The sequence below is a fragment of the Staurois parvus genome, unplaced genomic scaffold (genome assembly GCF_062004578.1).
Source record: "Staurois parvus isolate SC_StPar_1 unplaced genomic scaffold, SC_StPar_1.0 ptg000030l, whole genome shotgun sequence".
Classification (NCBI taxonomy): domain Eukaryota; kingdom Metazoa; phylum Chordata; class Amphibia; order Anura; family Ranidae; genus Staurois; species Staurois parvus.
In genome coordinates, this window is record NW_028317826.1 from 3,955,105 (window position 1) to 3,969,793 (window position 14,689).

Sequence of the window (14,689 nt, forward strand, 5' to 3'; positions counted from 1 at the left end):
GGTCTTTGCTGGTCAGCTGACCTCAAGTCAACAGTACATTGTTAACCTCAGAGGTCTAGGATTCTGCATACCATGACTAAACTGATCCTAAAATAAAAACCATCTCACTGTCTAGCAAGGCCTGGATTTATTGTAAAAAGTATTGTGTAACAGATACACCCTGGCAGCAGTGCTATTCCAAACCAAATTACTTATCAGTTTCGGCCTGGCTGAGGGTGTCAGCTTTTCTGAGAAAAGGCTAAAACCAATTATTAAGCTTCAGCTGGGCTGTGCTGTCCATGAGCACCAAATCTCCACCAAAATCCATTAGTGGTACCTGATGGAACCAATAATAACTGATGGTAAACCAGCAGAATGTGGACCATGGTCTAAAAAAAGCAAATCCAGGTAGAACGACTTGTTTTTTTAAAGGTTGGTCCATGCAAAAGCATGGTAGATGACGAGTTAAGCCAACTGACAGTGCCATAGATCTTATGTGCCGTATATTGGGGATATTTCTTGAACAAGTTCTAGTATATGCATACCCTCTGTAGTTGACATCTCTTTTTTATTATATATTATGGGGAATGCAGATGGAGATGGGCACACAAAAGGTGGACAGAACACCAAAAACTTCCAAGTAGACAGGAGTTGGAAATTATGGACAGAAGATTTTGCCATTAGACTATCAAAGACTCCGCACACCAAGAGCCACCTGGACTAAACAAATAAAAATTCTTTAAATACCAAATCAGCCACCCATAGGTGTCTCATATACTGTAGTGTGGCCTCAGGCAGCAGATCTAGAAACCATATAGGCTTCCTATATTGTTCTTTAATGCACCTGAGTGTTCAGCATGCTGACACCACTCACCATTGGACAGGTAAGTGACCCTATATTAAAAGTCAACAGCTACAGTATTTAAACTTTTTTTTTTTTGGGGGGGGGGGGGACTGGAGCTCCTCTTTAAAGTTACAAAACATGAGGGAGATCTTCATGTATTGCAGACATCTACTAAATATCTGCCCCTTTAATGTTGGCCAGACATATTTTATGTGCAACAGAGAAGCAATTTCACTTTTCTCTGGCAAAACATTTTTCTCTATTCTACCGCCATTCTTAAAGAGAAGACTTTAAAAGCTTTCATCTATGGCTGTGAAGGGGCACTACGCCCAGTGCACAAAGCTTTTTGCCTAATCAAAGGAATTTTTTTTTTTTTTTTATTTCTTTTTATTGTCTAATCAAAAGGAATTTAAACTTGCAACATAAAAAAAACCTCTCCAAATCCTTTGCCCCTGTTGAAGTTTAAATTCCAAGATCCAATCAGAATTTTGACTGTCTTTCCAGATTTTCACTTGACTGATCAAAGCAAATATTTGATTGGTTGCTAGGAGTTCTCAAACCCAGACTATGCTCATCAACTATTTTACACTAAGGTGACTGAACTAATTATACGTCCTGCATGGCACAGACTCTCCCCTCCCCTTCAAACATTAACTTCCAGCCACATGTAGCCATGTGCGAAAACTCCCAGGCTAGCTTTATATCCATGGGAGTCTACATTCCAAAGACATTTCAATTCTAGTTATATTTATTTAAAGGGCTTTTCCACCTTCAAATGACTTTGCCCTATATGTTTGTACAGAAAAAAAAAAAAAAAAAATCGCTTTCAGTTTCTGACAGAATCATAAGTGTTAGTTCATTTCCATACATTAAAATAATTTAAAAGCACATATGCAGATATACTAAAAAATTAGGTAACCTGGAAAAAAAAATTTATATATATATATATATATATATATATATATATATATATATATATATTTTTTTTTTTTTTTTTTTTTTTTTTTTTTAATTTTTGTTTATTGGGGGGGGGGTTTAACAAAATTTTAGCTGTACATATGATTTTTTTGTTTTGTCTTGACTATACTTAAAAGTGTAGGTAAACAAAAATTAGGCATAAACCATATTAAACTTTTTTTTTTTGCACTTAAAGTGTAAACTCTTAACAGTAGTATTCCCTTATTTTCTCCCCTTTAGTATGTTAATATACTTTTGAAAGTGTTTTATATTATCAGTTCAACAAAAAAAAAAAAAAAGGAAAAAAGTAGCTGTTCATCCAGCTAGTAATCTTCTGGACTGATAATTTCATGTACTCTGCCTTTGGACAGTTATCGGTTACCATTGTTCCCTGCCATCTCCCCTACAAAATACCTCCCCTGTAATGGAAACAAGAAGAAGGTGTTACAAATACACTCCCTGTCTGTCCTGTGGTGAAAGTGCTTCTCAATTTGTTTGTTGCCCTAGGACAGGAAATGGCAGGATTACCAGGTTAAATTGAAAGGAAAAAAGTGTGAAAACAGAAAAATCTATGCAGCCACCACACCAGATTAGAACACCTGTCAGGTTTTTATAGTGGTCTGTGCCCCCCCCCACTAGGAGATCCCCCCTCTCTATTTGTACTGTTTACCAACACAGAGAGTGAAAGAAAATCCCAAATTTTTAATGGTCACCAAACAGGAATAATACAAGAGATCTTCCAGTTGAGTCGCTAGTTCTGGTAACAACCAGAGATTCCCTCACTGTGGAAGGATTTCTTCTCACATCCTGTTGTGACTATGAGACAGGAAGTGAAGGGAAATCTCCCCAATGGGACACGGATTGGCTAGATTTATAAACTGCTTTAACTCTATTCAAACTTTGAGAAGAGTTTTGGTTCGAATATCAAAACCATTTAAACATTTACCAAAAATTATTATAAAAGGAATTCCACTACAATTTGTACAAGCCAGCAATAAGAGCCATTGTTTGAGGGAGAGAAAACAGGTATTTGACCCATCCGACCTCCAAAAAGCTAAAGAATTACAGGCAAAAGTATTATTTTCCCATGCAGTGGGGTTGCGCCTGCACTGCATAGGGTAAATGCTCGTTTTTGTCCAGGGGCTCAGAAAGCAAAGATATACTTACCCCGATCCACCAATCCTCTGAGCACAAGACCGTTCCCTACCGCTCCCCACCAATGCTAGTGGTCTTGTGATTTATTTCTGACATCATCACGCCCATAGACCAGCTCCGGATGCGAGGACAGCAGGAACAGTCCACTGCTGGACATGGGGGGAGTGCGGTTTTCCGGAGGATTGGAAATGGGTTCCCCGAGACCCTGGACAAAACGAGCACTTAACCCATGCAGGGCAGGCACAGCCCCACTGCATGGGAAAATAAAAGTTTTGTCTGGAGTTCTGCTTTAAAAACGTGCACATCTTGGTGAACCTAAGTTCCCCAAGATTGCTTCCATCAAGTGGGATGGAGGCAACAGATCATAAATAAATCACACATAGAGGTACTGTGACAAAAAGATAGTAAAATACAAAAACCCTCATAAATCTATGAAAGATATGTGAAAGGTACCTCAGAGTGAGAGTTTGGTAAACTTCTTGCTCCTTTATAGCATTACCAATAATCCTCATTAAAATAGTACCCAAACACTTGATGAAAAAATCATTTGAAAATCTGTCATTTGGACAGTTCATTCGTTTTTCATCAAGTTAATGGGCAAAATTGAAAAACTGGTTTTAATGTTTTTGAGTGAGAAAAAAAAAAGGAAAAGTTTAGAAAACTTCAGCTGAATGAACAATAAATTGAAAGGTTAATGTGTTCCTAACCCGTTAAAAATCAAACTGCGCATATTGCAATAAAAAATGAACGAAAAATTGATTAATTTTCATCCATTGACCGATTTATCACATGAAATTTGGTCATTACATGATGGCAATATCGTTTGCTCTCATGACCAAAGTGTTTGTTATTCAAAAAAGAAAAGATTTTACTACTAGTGTATGGCCAGCATTAGACTCCCTCACCCTCTGGCATAGGGGGAAAACAGGTATAAATTCTTGCCCCCAAAGTACCAGAGCTCAGTACCTGACTGAGCCATCAACGGGCCCAAGTACCATCCCTCGGGGAGGCTACCTATGCAAAGACCAACTTTTACAAAGTCCATATTGGCATTGTGAACTCCAGCAGGTTCCAAGGGTGTTGTAAAAAGGATCATCACAAGTAAGGTCTGGAACCTTATGGCACCTACCATCTGCCTGATCACACTGTTTAATGATTTTACAACTGCTTCAGGTTCACTTTAAAAACACCACAATGTAGTTCCACCTAGGAAGAGATCATAAATCAATGTAAAAAAGGAGGAAGAAGAGAGGAGGAAGAAAATCACACCGGCTGTTTAATTGGTTTACAGCCAGCGTTGATGCAGTACGCCTAGACTTGCATGCTACATCAAAGTGGTTAATGTGCACCTCTACAGAAATACCTGGTTGGCGTTGCAGGAAATGATCTTTCAATATCTCCGTTCCCTCCCGCTGGGTATATCATGGCTGATGCCACAGCTGTGTGTTACAGCACCAAGTCCCTGATCCTTTGTCAGGGAGCGAGAGCCTTGGGGATGCTACACAATATGGTATGGAAACGTTAGTTTTAATTATGACCGCGTCTGCATTTTTAACACATTCAGCCACAGGGCAGCACTTTCACCAAATGAAGGCTACAACGTATTTAATAGCATATGCCCCAATCTCAGCACTGAAGCCATAGTACGCTTCAATGCTCAGATTGTGGAATCTGACAGCAGGATCTGCAAGACTTGACATCAACAGAAGCAAAGCCATTCACAAGACGCACAGAGGAGCAAATAATAAAACAGTGGAAAGAGTCATGAAGATGTAAAATTCAGTAACCTACACCAACAACTTAACTGCCTTTACATGGGCAGCACTGCATTTGGACAGAGTGCTAAACGCCCATTACTTTAGAGCACTAAATTTGTAAGGTGGCATCAAAAAAAGCTTCAAATGACCACCAATGGGAGAAAAAAAAAAAAGCAACAACTCATCGTCATTAACACCAGGGTGCATTCGAGTACTTATGCCCAGGGGCGGACAGACCATTTGGAAACTCGGGCACTGCCCGAGGGCCCGGGGTCAGTAGGGGGCCCCATGAGATGCCCCTGGTACCCTTTTCATAGGCTTTATTGAGTTTGGGCAAGGACACAGGGGCCCCATGATCCCCTATTTCCCGGGGGCCCCATGAGTTGTCAGTCCGTCCCTGCTTATGCCCATCCATTAACTATGGGTCAGCAACAAACATCTAAGCATCGAAAACCGTACCTGACCCACCCCACAACACATGCATTTTCATATGTATGTGTTGTGGTACATTGAAAGTCAGGGAGAATCTTGTATTCCATGGATGAATGAAAACCCTGAAAACGCATGCACAATGCATGTACCCGACACCTACTGCAAGCCCATGCATTGACATGAAACCAGCCATAACAATCCTGGTGTGCTTACCACCAGGCCAGAAACTAAAATGGAACTTCACATTCACAATCAACGTAATCCTTATGCAGTTAGCCTTAGTAAATAGATTGGAAAGTATATCATGTTTACTTTTTTTTCCTACATTTCTTAAGTTACTTTCGGGTTTCCGGGCCTAGGCAAATGATGTCATACATCCAAGGAGTCTTCAGAAGGGGGTTTTCTAGGCTTTTTTGGTTTGTCGTGCTTAGATGCAGTGTAGTTCCACTTTAAGAATGTTAAGATTTTTTTTTTTTTAAACACAGAAAAATAAAAAATAAATAAGTAATAATAAATATATATATATATACCCATATACATACATACATACACACACACACACACACACACACACACACACACATACACACACTATTGCCAAAAGTATTGGGTGGCCTGCCTTTACACGCACATGAACTATAATGGCATCCCAGTCTTAGTCTGTAGGGTTCAATATTGAGTTGTCCCCGCCCTTTGCAGCTATAACAGCTTCAACTCTTCTGGGAAGGCTGTCCACAAGGTTTAGGAGTGTGTCTATGGGAAATGTTTGACCATTCTTCCAGAAGTGCATTTGTGAGGTCAGGCATGGATGTCGGATGAGAAGGCCTGGCTCGCAGTCTCCAATATAATTCATCCCAAAGATGTTCTATCTGGTTGAGGTCAGAACTCTGTACAGGCCAGTCAAGTTTGGAGGTCTTTAGCCTTTGACTCTGCAGACAGTTGGAGACTTCTGCGCACTGTGCGCTTCAGAATGCGCTCCCCCCGCTCTGTCATATTACGTGACCTACCACTTCGTGGCGGAGTTGCTGTTGTTCCCAGTTGCTTCCACTTTGTTATAATACCACTAACAGTTGACTGTGGAATATTTAGTAGCAAGGAAATGTCACAGATGGATTTATTGCACAGGTGGCAACCTATCACGGTACCACGCTTGAATTCACTGAGCTCCTCAGAGTGACCCACATGTTTGTAGCAGTCTGAATGCCTAGGTGCTTGATTTTTTACATCTGTGGCCATGGAGGTGATTGAAACACCTGAATCCAATGATTTGCAGGAGTGTCTCAATACTTTTGGCAATATAGTGTGTATAAACAAACACACAGACTCTCTATATTGTCACAGCGTGGGACCTCTATAGATTAATGTTGGACTTGCTAGGCACGAGTATGCATTTTGGTGGATAATCCATGAGAAAAAAAAAAGTAAGAGGGGAAAAAAAAAAAAAAAAGTTTTGTAATTGGTGTCCTATTGGAGAGATTTTCCTCCCGGCAAACACAACAGGAAGTGAGAACATCTCTCCAAAGTGAAATCATTTCCCTAGACAGATATGGCTACAAGACGATTACACCCTATACCTGTTCTGGTGGAAACTCAAAATTTTGGAATTTTCCATCATTTACCATCCAGGTAACAGCAGTCACCAGGACTGAAGGAGAGGTTGACTCAGAAGGCCAAAATACTTTAAACGTGCCTTTTTTTTACCCAAGAGCAGGGGTCTCCCCAAAGGTTCTATACAAAAAAAGGCCAGTTTACCGTCCTTCAGACTTTAACCACTTCCAGTCCAGACTCTTTTACCCCCTTCCTGCCCAGGCCAATTTTCAGCTTTCAGCGCTATCACACTTTGAATGACAATTGCGCGGTCATGCAACACTGTACCCATATGAATTGTTTTTAGCTTTTCTTGAGACAGATAAAGCTTTATTTTGGTGGTATTTATTCACCACTGGGATTTTTATTTTTTTGCTATGTAAAATGAAAAAGTCCAAAAATTTTGAAAAAAAGTGTTTCTTAAAAAATTTTGCAAACAAATAGTATTTCATCATAAATCTTGGCCAAAATTTATTCCGTTATCTTTTTAGTAAAAAAAATAAAAATAAAAAAATAACTCAAATTACTTCATAACCAAAAATTATAATTCTTAAACTTTTTTTTTTACATACTGTCACCCTAGCAGTACAGTGTCACCATGGTGTACTACTTGTGGGGGGGTGATGAAGATTTTTATTTTTACACTGATTGCTTTTACACCCATAAAGGCTGTAAAAGCAATCATTTATCCTTCTCTCTGGCTGCATTCTTGCAGCCATTGAGAACTGTGTGAGCTGTGATTGGTCACAGCTTGTCACATGGTACAAGGCTGCTGTGAATAGCCTTGTACCATGTGACCTCTGTGATCATTCACAGATTTCACACGTAGTAAGCAATGATGTCACAAGTGACATCTTGCTTACTGCTTTGTATGTGATCACGGATTGGCCAATCCGTGATCACATAATCGGGACCTCGCACAGAGGTCCCATCCAACGATCGGTGTTCCACTCTGTCCGGAGGACACAGCGGGCACCAGATCGCGGTACTGCACGCTTCCAGGGAGCGCGCACAAACAGGGTGCAGGGAGGCCGTTTGTAAACGGCCACCCGACTCTGCACTGCCACTGTCCGGCTGTTTATATACATGGGCCGGATGGGAGGTGGTTAATGGGGCCAGACTGTGGTCATTGGGAGTAGAAAATGTCCCAATGCCATTGTGAGTAAAAATGCCTCAAACTCGGAGGCCTGTGGGGGGAGAAATGACATATAACCTGTGATCATTAGGTGGAGGAATTGTACCCCATCACTGGTAATAGTGGAAGGAGTAGCGCCCCACCGCTGGGGTCAGCGGAAGGAGTAGCGCCCCACCGCTGGGGTCAGCGGAAGGAGTAGCGCCCCACCGCTGGGGTCAGCGGAAGGAATAGCGCCCCACCGCTGGGGTCAGCGGAAGGAATAGCGCCCCACCGCTGGGGTCAGCGGAAGGAATAGCGCCCCACCGCTGGGGTCAGCGGAAGGAATAGCGCCCCACCGCTGGGGTCAGCGGAAGGAATAGCGCCCCACCGCTGGGGTCAGCGGAAGGAATAGCGCCCCACCGCTGGGGTCAGCGGAAGGAATAGCGCCCCACCGCTGGGGTCAGCGGAAGGAATAGCGCCCCACCGCTGGGGTCAGCGGAAGGAATAGCGCCCCACCGCTGGGGTCAGCGGAAGGAATAGCGCCCCACCGCTGGGGTCAGCGGAAGGAATAGCACCCCACCGCTGGGGTCAGCGGAAGGAATAGCACCCCACCGCTGGGGTCAGCGGAAGGAATAGAGCTCCACCGCTGGGGTCAGAGGAAGGAATGATGCCTTATTGTTGATGTCAGTGGAAGGAATAATGCCTCATATCAGTAGGAGAGAAAGTGCCCCAAGGTTCTAATAAAGGCAAGCAAAAGGACGCTTCTGGCCCATGGACCATAGTTTGGAACCCTTAAAATAATTTTTAGGTCTCAGGGAATCCCTGCTAAAACCACTTCATTAGGGGCCAGTGACCACCAATACCCCTTACGTTGGTGGTCAGTGTGAAGAATGCCCTCTAATAGATAGCAGAAAGATCATTATGGTCATGCCGCTGGCCAACCACAGCTCAAGGAACCCTTAGCAATCACTGGTAGAACTCTGGTTTAGAATGGCTGCCGTAAACCGCTGAATACAGATGGGAGACTTTGGCAATCATACAGGTTCCCTTTATACCATGCAAAGTTTGAATAGAGAAACATTTTGATCTACCGGCTTTACAACTTAGCAATAAAAAGATCAAAACAGCATAGTAGTAGCCTCCTCCTAAATATGTAAACAGCACAAATATAAAGCCATGCCAAAGGTCTTTTTCCTCCACTTGAAAGTTAAATCCGGCAAGATAACATCAAAGATTTGGCAGCCTTCTGTACAGCGGTATGCATTTACTGCATGGCAATATCCAGATTATTGCTCCACTCCACACAGGTGTCTGAGCATCCTAAGCACCAGGCAGAGCCGACTGTCAACAACAAGCAGTTCCCCCCCTCGGCTCATTCACAGCATTACAGGAAACTCTCGAGTGCCTTAGCCGGCTTCCAGAAGGAAGGTTTTATTTACATCTAATGTCTACATTATCAGTGCAACTAATGTGCTTGATCAATTAAAGAAGATTACAGACCTTGAGGTTTGCATAGAGTTTTTATGATAACTGAATATGCAGTAAATTGCCCGATGATGAAGTCGATATCCTCCCAGACTAAAATATAGATCCATACAGTCGGAACACAATGAGTACAGCTAGATTTGTAAGTGCAGTTGATTTTCCATTTGCAGCAAACAGGAACATATGCAAACGTTATCTATAGAGAACAGCAACCTTTAGTGGCATTGTTTCAGGTTTTTATTTAGGACTTGGCACTAGACTGGAATGGATCACTCAAGTAGGTATTTTTGTAAATGGCAAGTTTAAAAAGAATGCAGACATCCTGACATGCAGATGTCACGATGACCTTTTTCCGGGGACGGGGATATCAAAACTCATAGATAAACAAGTGTCACTGTGGTGATATGCATGCTGCATTCCTGGAGAGAGGAGAAACCTACGGTACTCCGGATTTGGGCGCACTACAGGGCTCAGCATTGCCCAAGAACATATCGCTGTTGGAGGTATGTGGAAACCTGTAGTACCTTGGACTCTTGCACCCTTCAGGCTGCCTGATTCTAAATTGGATGAAGTTTACCTTAACGCTATAGAGAAAAACTGACCACAAAATAAGGACCCCTGGAAAAAAGGAGGAGCATGGTGAGTCTTTCTTAAAATAGTAGGTAATCTCAAGGGCTGCCACAGCACAATCCCACTCAAGGGCCTGAAGACACTGGAAACGCAGACGGGAGATGGGGCACCCCTAAGACTATCAATATGTCAAATATTGACACATGGCACTCTCCAGGCTTGGCATCCATGGACGGCAGTCTCCAGGCTTGGCATCCATGGACGGCAGTCTCCAGGCTTGGCATCCATGGACGGCAGTCTCCAGGCTTGGCAACCATGGACGGCAGTCTCCAGGCTTGGCAACCATGGACGGCAGTCTCCAGGCTTGGCAACCATGGACGGCAGTCTCCAGGCTTGGCAACCATGGACGGCAGTCTCCAGGCTTGGCAACCATGGACGGCAGTCTCCAGGCTTGGCAACCATGGACGGCAGTCTCCAGGCTTGGCAACCATGGACGGCAGTCTCCAGGCTTGGCATCCATACATGTGTGTTTAAAGAGCTTACATCCTCATACTCTTTAGGGTGTCCCACCTCCTTTTTGTGTTTCTAGTGTCTGTATTGAAAATAAATCCTTGTTTCAAGGCTTAACACACTGAAACTCTTACTCATTTTTCCATATAGTAACTAGAAACTCAAAACGGAGATGGAGGTGACTAAGAGAATCAGGATGTAAACTCTTGAAACATCAACAATTAAAGACTATACATATTACACGTAAACTCACCACACGTTTCAATCTGATTGTATAATCTCCTTTAGATCTGCAAACAAATATGTAGTTCAAGAGCCTATATGACTGGATGCAAATTGAATGGATACTTTAGGTCGGTTCTCATATTGCATAGTTTTAGTAGATCTAAAAAAAAGTGATTGTACAGACATTGTATGATCAGATTGCAATGTGTTTTGTGATCCTTAGAGGTGCCCCATCGGTTTTTTTTAGATTCCAGTGTCTATAAGGAAAATTGACAGGTTTCATTTACAACAGAAGTGTGCTTTCAGTCCCAATCAGCTTTCACTAGTCTGACTAAAAGTACTCAAAATATTCTTTTCAGTTTCTATGGAATACTGTACATTACTGAATCATAAATAAGTCAAATGTCAACTGTACTGCAAGTAACATTGTGGCAAATATTTATTGGCCACCACCAGTAATGAAAATATACATCCAGTAGGTTGACTCATGTTAAAATAGTAGTTAAAAGCAAAAAATTTTACAAATCCAACAATGACTGAACACAAAAAGTATACAGAATTTTAGATAATAGAGCAGAGATTTCTTGCTGACCATCATAGCATCAACGGCTAAAAAAAAACTGCTTTCAGAAAATTAACCAACAAGATCAACAGAATCTTGATAAATATAAATCTACACTACCATTAATATATGAATTTATATACTCAAAAACAAGCAAAGCCAGCAAGACTGAACATACAAAGTGTACAGAATTTCCTATATAGAACTGAAGGTTGATCATTGACCATCATAGCACCAACTACGAACAAAAGAGCGATCAGAAATTAAATTAACCCAAACAAAAACACCCGTCAACACAAGGTGGCAACTGAATCATTAAAAATAAGTCAAGTGTCAAGCAATCCACACTAGCATTAAACTATGTTATATACCCAAAATCAGGCAAATCTGACAAGACCGAACACAGTGTACAGAATTCCCTATAAAACTTAGGTTGGTCATTGACCATCATAGCACCAACTACTAAAATAAAACTCAACAAAATTGATCTCATCTTGTTGAGTTGATGTCTAATGCAAAAATGAAATTAACCCAACAATATCAACACAAGACGGCATGTTGTGAAACTATTATACACCCAAAATTGAGAAAACCGAACATATAGTGTACACAACTGACTAAAGAGATCTACGGGTGGGTCACTGACCACCATAACCGGACTTTAGAAAGCAAAAACATCACAAGGACATGGAAGTCTCCAAAACAAATTGGCATTAAAAACCTTCATATATAGCTAATGGCACAAAACCCCGACCTTCCTCTAGCTGGAAGACACTCTATATAGGAAAGTGCAAAGGTCAAGCTCTGCGCCTGGAAACAAGCATTCCTTCTAGAGACGAGAGCCCATATCAACATACACTTCAAAAAAAAAAAAAAAGAAAAAGGAAAAATGGCAAGCACCCTGCGGTGTCAAATCACGAAATCAATGGAAACGTATACACATGTTGAAATCGATGCAGGTCTTTGGTTAAGCCAGCAGAAACCGCTCACGCCATACCAGGACCTGACAGCTGTTAACAGCATCTGTACCGGGGAAGAGAAGAAAGGGGAGGGAGAGGACGGTGTACACCAAGCAGACACCACTTACTTCTCATATTCCGCGTTATCTTTGTCACAACGTGAGTCCTTGTGCTTCTGCCAGTCTTTCCCATGCTTGCAAGTAGTCAAGAGTACCACATCCTCCCCATTATGAACATGATATAAGGCATTCCTGGTGTCTGACCCTATCCCCGTCAAGTATCTTTTCCCTTTGAAGACCAACATGTACTTCCGAATCGGAGGGATAGTGTTAAATCGCAGAAACCCCCGTTCCCCCCCTGTCCTGGGATGATCCTTAGAAAATAACGGGATGGAAATGTCAAAGTTGGGGCGGAAGTTGTCCGTGCTGATGCTGGCCTTGGCCAGCATGGCCTGGCCGATGTCGAAGCCCACGTCTTCGGTGTAGTCCGGCCAGGTCCCAGAGTATAAATTAAAAATTAAATGGTTTCTACCGTTGTTCCACAGGTGCAAGTTCTGGACCTTGGAGCGGAGGTTGTGGACATACTGCGGGGACAGCTGGTCCCGGTCCAAGGTGTCCAGGCTCAGGACAAACAAGCAAGCCTGGCTGGGGTCCGAGGTGTAGTACCTGGAGGCCTCAATGGCCGACAAGATGTTTTGGTAACTCTCCGAAATCTTGTCCCCCTTCTGCTGAGGGTAGGTGTACACCTTGAAGCCGTTCCGCCGGCACAGCGAGAAGTCAAAGCAGGACTCCATGCGGCACTTCTTGCCCTTGTAGACGCTGGAGTTGGCGTCCCGCTTCTGCCTGGGCGAGCCCTGGCCGTTGGAGTCCTCGCCTTCCGCCTGATCCCACTGGATGAAGGGCAGCAAGGGGTCCGGGAAGCGTGGCCACGGGTGGTAGTCAGCGCCCTTCTGAAGGCCATTCCTCCGGTGATGGTGGTCGTCCCTTTTCTTCTGGCTCCTGGACGCCCTAAACTGCAACCCGCCGAGGTAGAAGAGCAGGACGACGCAGGTGCCGGCCGACAGCAGGGTGAAGTAGCGTTTTTTGGCCTGCATGTGTCCGGTCGGGCTCGGGGTGGTCGGAGATGAACGCGAAAGCCCCCAAACGTTGCCGGTCCGCGCCCTCAGCTCCACTCCGCCATCTTCCTGAGCGGAAAGATGTCAAACTCTCTTCTCCCACCTTCCGCGGATTCCTTTCCCCCAGCCGCGGCGTGATCCAGAGCATGTGGGCGACTTCTTTAACGTTCCCCCCTTCGGTCTTTCATCTCCGGGGTAGAGCTGATCTTTTGAGAGGGGAGGTTGAAGAAAGGAAACGGCCAGCGGCCCTGCTTAAAGGGTCCCTGCCTTAAAGGGTCTTCGACTTAAAGGGGCTCCAATTGAAAAGGGACCCCTGCTTAACGGGGTGCTAATTCTAAAGGGATTCCAAATGGTCTCCGGCTGTAAGGGTCTCCAGTTTGGAAGGATCTCCGGTTGCGAAGGGTCTCGGATTGGGAAGGATCTCCGATTTGGAAGGATCTCCGTTTTGGAAGGATCTCTGGATCAATAGGGTCTCCAGCTTCGAAGGATCTCCGGCTTGAAGGGGGTCTCGGATTTGGAAGGGTCTCCGGCTTAAAGGGACCGCTCGTAGTGTGCAGAGACAGAGGCAGCCAGCACAGCTTTGTTCCCCCGGCACCGGATCCCGATCAGCTCCTCGCCCGACCGTCTGCACCCCACACCGGCTGACTTCATCAACTTCACCGGGGAAGCCGGCGGTGTCAGCAGCGGGTTACATGTCCGTGCCGGAGCCCGGTAACCGGACGAATCCCTGCATGGCTCTGCATCCCCGAAGCGGCGGGTGTGGAGGAGGAGGGAGGGGTGGAAGGCGGCCGTTCTAGGACGGGAGGTGTCGGCGGCTCCCTCTCTCTCTGTCTCCCGGGTGGTGGTGAGCGGAGAGCGGTGCCCCGGATCCCTTCCCCTACACTAGTCTAACACATTCCATTCTCCGCACGACAGCTTGTGACCTCATCTATCCACGCACCCTGCGCTCCCATTGGACGGACGTCACGTCCGGGGGTGGGAGGGGCTTCCGCTGCACCCGGCCCTGGGGGACCGCCTACTTCTCCCAGCACGGGGGAAAGATGAGGAGACTGGCGGTGCGCTGTGTGCGGGAGAGCCGGCGGTGTACACCGAGCCCGGATCACCCCCCTCCCCCGTCCGTGTGTCCCCATCCCCGCCGCTACAAAACAGGACCATACAGCATGCAATCTGATTGTACCGTCCGCCATACACAGTGCAATTACGGTGGCCTCCTCGTCCCTTTAAACCCGAACATATGAATTACACAGGTTCCGGGGCTGATAGAATGCAGATACGGCACTCAGTTTAACCAGTTGCCTACCGGGCACTTATACCCCCTTCCTGCCCAGGCCGATTTCCAGCTTTCAGCGCTGTTGCACTTTCATGACAATTGCGCGGTCATGCAACACTGTACCCATATGAGATTTTTATCATTTTTTGTGACAGAGCTTTATTTTGGT

General features: G+C 44.4%; 1 protein-coding gene across 1 annotated transcript in view; it reads right to left on the reverse strand.

Annotated features, from left to right (window-relative positions):
* The window catches only part of EXT1 (exostosin glycosyltransferase 1), a 434,024-nt gene extending 419,834 nt beyond the window's left edge, over positions 1-14,190 (reverse strand). The window contains exon 1 of the mRNA XM_089659042.1: positions 12,265-14,190. Coding sequence (XP_089515168.1) covers positions 12,265-13,229 — 965 coding nt within the window. The 5' untranslated portion in view covers positions 13,230-14,190. The remainder of the gene's footprint in view (positions 1-12,264) is intronic.
* Between the last annotated feature and the right edge of the window lie 499 nt (positions 14,191-14,689).